The sequence below is a fragment of the Macrobrachium nipponense genome, chromosome 14, assembly GCF_015104395.2.
Source record: "Macrobrachium nipponense isolate FS-2020 chromosome 14, ASM1510439v2, whole genome shotgun sequence".
NCBI lineage: Eukaryota > Metazoa > Arthropoda > Malacostraca > Decapoda > Palaemonidae > Macrobrachium > Macrobrachium nipponense.
Window position 1 is genome coordinate 24,453,735 of NC_087207.1, and position 6,394 is coordinate 24,460,128.

General features: G+C 42.3%; 1 protein-coding gene across 1 annotated transcript in view; it reads left to right on the forward strand.

The window, feature by feature from the left end:
• LOC135226397 (TATA-binding protein-associated factor 172-like) overlaps window positions 1-6,394 on the forward strand; it is a 165,766-nt gene that overhangs the window by 107,276 nt on the left and 52,096 nt on the right. Inside the window, 1 exon segment of the mRNA XM_064265884.1 lies at window positions 4,412-4,546. Within this exon segment, the coding sequence (XP_064121954.1) occupies window positions 4,412-4,546 (135 nt within the window).

A 6,394-nucleotide genomic window follows, 5' to 3' on the forward strand; every position in this document is an offset into this window, starting at 1 on the left:
TATCCAAGAACACTTTCTTTCTGCTGCGTGAGGTGATCAGGAGAGCGTACGAGGCTGATGGTAGTGACGACATCCGTACGCTCCGACCGAGAGCCCACGAAGTCAGAGGTATTGGACCCACCCCTCTTTGGCGTTCCGTAAGAACTTCTCCGTTGGCGCAGGTCCTGAAGGCAGGTGTCTGGGCCAACCAGACTACCTTCACGTCCTTCTACCTTCGGGATATTGCCCACAAGTCCTTGGATACTTTTTCCTTGGGACCGTGGTGGGGCTGCTCAACACGTGTAGCTTACCCAGCACCCAGAGCAGGCCAGAACAGCATCGATTCCTGGTGTGACTGTAGGAATGATATGGTGAATGAGAGTGCGATGGCTTCTCTTCTCCATTTCTCTCTCTCTACCTGTGGGCAGAGGGTCACGGTCGTCACCATGCTGGAAAGGAATTCGATGCAGGTAAGCTACTCGACCGAGCCCCAATCTATCCCTTTAGTTAGGGATAGAAGCAAAATATCCTCCACTCCTCCAACCAAGGGGGAAGGAGTGGATGCCTACTTGAGACAAACCCATAACTTTATGTTGGCTCCTGTACAGGAACAAGTTCTTACAATGCTGGTACGAAGAGATACGCTTGCCTCTCTCTTAGTACTTGGCTCAGAGGTCGGACCATTGATCCTGCGGTGCACACCCCGATCAATCGGACAGAGGTTTGGATCCCTCCCTTACTCTTTACGACCAACCAGGGAGGGCATTCCAAGGTTGGACGAACACCAGTCTGTTCACCAAAAAGACTCGGATTCCACCCACCAAGAAGTGAGTCTTCCTATTGTTAAAGGACCGAGGGTTTGTATTACGTATCGGAACAAATGACAATTTGTCGAAAATTGCATTTTTCCTAACTATACAAACCTGAGGTCCTTTACATATAGTCCCACCTCATACCACCCCTCACTCTGCAACTTTTTTGCATGGGCCTAAAGCAAAAGTGATTCTTCACCGCCGGCGACGCGCGGCGCCGCGCACGATCGGACAAGCAGTTAACTACCGTTCTCCCCTTGTTCGAAGCTTACGACCGTCCCAGCTGCCGCTAGTTACCTTCCTATTGTTAAAGGACCTCAGGTTTGTATAGTTAGGAAAAATGCAATTTACGACAAATTGTCATATTTGGCGAAAGCAACACGTCCCCCGAGGAAAGGAACTCAATATGCGCTTCATCTCTAGATAAAGATGACAGCTCTGATATTCTGGCACCTGAAGCTAGACTCAATAAGAACAGAGTTTTACGCAAAATGGTTTGGTAATCACATTTGAAGTTGTCTGTTTCCGAGGCTAACCTAAGAACATCATTAAGAAACCATGACACTGACGACGGTCTGTGAATGGGCCGTAGACGTGCACATGCCCTTGGGATAGAGGTGAAATAAGACTCGGTTAGATTGATACCAAACCCGAGAAGAAAAATCTTTTTCAGAGCTGACTTAGTGGTTGTTATTGTTGCAGCTGCCAAGCCTTGTTCAAACAAAGACCTGAAGAAGGTTATGGCCACGTTCAATGTCATTACTTTGATATTTGATTCTCTGAGGAACGAAGACAATTTCTTAACTGCTGAGTCATACTGGCGAAGCGTAGACTCTCTCTTATCTGACTCCAAGAACAACATGTTCTGTGGATCAATGTCGCCTACTCTCTTACCTGCAAACTTCATGAAATCCATAAAGTTAGGGTTTTGTGAAGACCTGAGGAATCGAACACAGTCCTCGTTTGAACTTGTTGCGATAGTCTCAAGTCCGGGAGAGAGGTGGGTGAGGGCGAGACCTAGTTTCCAGGAGAAGGGGGAAACCAGTTGCTTCTTGGGCCAGTGAGGGGCTATGAGAGCCGCCTGACCTTCGAAGGATCTCAACTTGTGCAGCACCTTCAGGAGAAGGTTCACTGGAGGAATAAATAGATCTTCGTCCACTGGTTCCAATCTATGCTCAGGGCGTCCGTAGCGTATGCCAGAGGGTCCAGATTGGGGGCTACGTAACAAGGCAGCTTGTGGTTTGCCTCTGTGGCAAACAGATCTATTCTAGACCTGGTACTCTTTGGCAAAAACCCTCTCGAAGGATTCTTGGTCCAGTGACCATTCTGATTCCAGAGGGAACCGACCGAGACAGGGCGTCTGCCACTACATTGTGGACTCCTGCCAGGTGAGTAGCCGACAGATGCCAGGTGTTCTTGGCTGCTAGAGAAAAGATTGCTATCATCACGTGGTTCACATGACTTGACTTTGAACCACCTCTGTTTATACAGTGTACTACTACTGCACTGTCGAGGACCAACCTGATATGAGTCTTCTTTAGAGGACGGAGCTTTTTTAAAGTCAGAAACACTGCCATAGCTTCCAGAATGTTGATGTGAAGTGTTTGGAAGTGAGGTGACCAAGTTCCCTGAACCTTCTCCGCGCTGTGAATAACCTCCCAACCTGTCAGCGATGCGTCCGGTATTGGCACCACTAGGGACGGGGGAGGAAACTGCAACGGTAACTCCTTGGCTAGGTTGGCGGCCTTTGTCCATGGGCGCAGGCGTTTTCTGAGAATCAGAGGTATCCGGGCGAACTTGTCCGACACTTGGCATTTGCCTTCGAACGCCAAACTCGATTGATGTCCTTGAGTTTGGCTTTCAACAGAACGTCCGTGACTGAGGCAAACTGGAGCGAGCCTAGGATCCTCTCCTGATTCCTTCTCGAAGTCTCTTTGCACTTTAAGAATTGACTTGTTGCCTTGGCAATCTCCTTTCTCTTTCCTGCTGGAATGGAAAGGAGTGAGAATCCAAGTCCCAATGAATCCCTAGCCACTGGAACTTGGACTCCGGAGTCAACCGGGACTTGGTCCTGTTGATCTTGAACCCTAAATATTCCAGGAAAGACATGACCTTGTCCGTGGCTTTCATACATTTGCCTTTGTCCATCTCCCAGATTAGCCAATCGTCTAGGTACGCCACCACCATATACCCTGAGAGCCTTAGCTCCTGCACCACTGCCTCCGCCAGTTTCGTGAAAACCCTTGGTGCTATATTTAGACGAAGGGCAATTACTTTGAAGGAGTAGGCTTCTTTCCCTAGTTTGAAGCCGAGGAATGGTCGGAAGTGCCGAGCTATCGGGACATGATAGTAGGCGTCTGTAAGATCTATAGAGGTGGTGACGGCCCCACGGGGACGTAAGAAGGTCCGCACCTGAGAGATGGTCAGCATTTTGAACTTGTCGCAACGAATGTACAAGTTTAGACGGGACAAGTCTAAGATCACCCTTCTTTGTCGGTCCCTTTCTTGGGACACTGAATAGACGACCCTGAAATTTCAAGTTCTTCGTCCTGGAGATTGCTCCCTTCTGGAGAAGGTCCTTGGAGTAATCCATCAATTCCTGCGTTGGTTCCTGATAGAAGGTGATGGGTGGAGGAGGACCTTTGATCCAACTCCAGCCTAGGCCTCTGGATACTATGGTTTTTGCCCAACTGCTGAACCCCCAACGATGATGAAAGAGGTACAGCCTGCCTCCTACCTGAGAAACTTCATTGAGATGATGAAGGCCGGGATCCTCTGCCTGACCTTGCACCTCTAGCTCGCCCTTGGGCTCTGGCTCCTCCGCGCTGGCGAAAGGATCCTCTAGCCCTGCCACCCCTAGCGACTCTGGTAAAGGGGTGAAATGCCCGACTCTCATAGACCGGGTTAAAAGCGGGCGACACTGAATACTGTGAGGAGACCTGTTGGTTAGACGAAAAAGAATAAAGAAACCAATAAAAAGAACAGATAGCTATAAACAAGTGTGTAACGCTGGGAGGCTATCGATAAGAATGCCGCCGCAGTCCCCTTCAACAGGGTAGCTGGGTGTGACCTATAGGTCGGCTCCCCGTTTTCAGGGTCTTTTGATGAGGAAAAGGCTAATTGGAGGGGTTGCTGTGGTAGTGTTTAACACTCGCCCCAGTTCTATACCGACACCTTTTATTTAGGTGAGCGAGTCAGAGACTTCTGACATGTCCAATTTAGCAGTTCTCTGGTATCATAGCAATATTTTACTAGAAATAGTGCTAAAGAGGACACATTTCACGGAGCGACACGGCTGAGCCCAGAAATTTACTTTTGCAGACATTACTTTGGCAGACATTACTTTGAGAAGTAGCTTCTATATTTAATTCTCTTTTACTGGTTTGGTTCTTGTTTAAACACTGAAAAAGGTTGTTAACATGATCATTATTGAAACATTAAAGGCTTTGTTTTACATGTTAAGGGGGTAATCTTCGATTGCAGTACATGAGTTTCATGGGTTATTTGTCCAAGATGAAATCCATACTTTTCAGGAAAATCACATGTAGTAGCACTATTTTAATTAGTGCATCTAATTGGTTCTGTTCCATAATATTTATCTTGTAATTCTTTCTTTCTAGAGGCTAGCAGCAGAAGATCTAACGAAACTTCTAGAACTATGCATTGAACGAGAAAAGAGTCCCAATGAAAAGGTTTTGAAGAATCTTGCAATATTTCTGTGTATTGACCAGGAGTTTACTCCAAAAGTTATAAAGGTGAGGGTGTTTTATTAATACAGAGGTTTGACAGGACTGTAAGGAATTTGTGGCTTATATTAAGAGTATTAGACATTAGATCTGTAATTCTGCTAGATAAAGTCAATCTTTATTGGCCCCCTGTCAGTTTATGACAGAAGAATGGAGGGCTGAAAACCTTATCTGAAAATTATGAAAACATTATGTGGGTAATGTCTCTGGCTCAGTCAGTTTTACAAAAGAGACAAAAAGAGACAACCTAAGGTAAAGATGAAACCTATTCATTGTTAACTTTGTAAAATCAAATGGAGGTTTTATCTATTTTATATATATGTATTTGTGTATATATATTATAATATATATATATATATATATATATATATATATATATATATATATATGTGTGTGTGTGTGTGTGTGTGTGTGTGTGTGTGTATTTGTATGTGTGTATATACTATATATATATATATATATATATATATATATATATATATATATATATATATATATACGTATAGATATATATATAGATATATATATAGATATAATAATATAGATATATATATATATAGATATATATATGATAGATATATATATATATATAGATATATATATATAGATATATATATATATATATATATATATATATATATATATATATATATATATTATATATATAATGTATATATATATATATTATATATATATATATAATATAATATATATATATATATATATATATATATATATATATATATATATTATATATATATATATTATATAATATATATATATATATATATATATATATATATATATATATATATATATATATGTATATATACATATATAGTAAAATGTGGAACCTTACCTTTCAAGTGAGGCAATGTCCGAAAGTGGCAACAGAGGAGGAGGACAAATGGCAGAAAACATAAACACTAAACTTTATGAAACACATTAACAAATGGCAGAAAATATTAACACTTAACTACAAAAAACTTAAAATTAAATTTCTTTTTTTTTAACTTTACAAAAAACTTAAAATTAAATTTCTTTTTTTTTTTTTTGCCTTTTTCTGATTTTTACATTTTGTTTTTTACTTTTTTACTTTACTACGTTTTTTTTTTTTTTTATTTCAATTTCTTCACCACTTTCAAATTTCTGATTTTTCGTATCACTTGGACCTTCCTGTTTGCTTACTACTAAAGGCCCCTTTAAAAAATAAGTATCCAAGGAAGATTGCTTCTGCCTGCTTTTCAAAATGATCCTGAAACGACTCAGGCAAACGTCATCGAACTGCGCAAGCATACGACCTGTGTAAGCCTTTTCGGGGTGTCTCTTTTCTACAAATGATTGGACTTTATGAAAAGCAGCTAGAGCCGTTGTCATAGGGTCCTCTTCCTCCTCCTCGCAACTGCTAGAGAACTCTTCTTGAACGATGTTATGTTGCATGGCCTCCAACTCCTTCAGGTCATCCGTCGTAAGCTCCTCTTGGAGCCCCATGGACTTGCCGAGTGCAACGATCTCGTCAAGATCTGGTTGCAAAAGAGTTTCAGGATCGTCAACTGTTTCTGAATCTGCATCGGCTTCGCCCATGTTGAATCCCTCGGAAGTCTCAGGTGGATATGGCATCAGGCCAGAGTTTCCTCCACGAAGAATTCAAGGTTCGCCTCGAAACCTCCTGCTAAGCTTGATCAATGAGTCGGATGCATATCATGACATCGAAATGCTCCTTCCAAAATTCACGCAAGGTGAGGTTTGTGGTATCGGTGATGTCGAAACATCTCTTGAAAAGATGTTTTGTATACAGCTTCTTGAAGTTCGATATCACTTGCTGGTCCATGGGCTGGAGGAGAGAGGTGGTGTTAG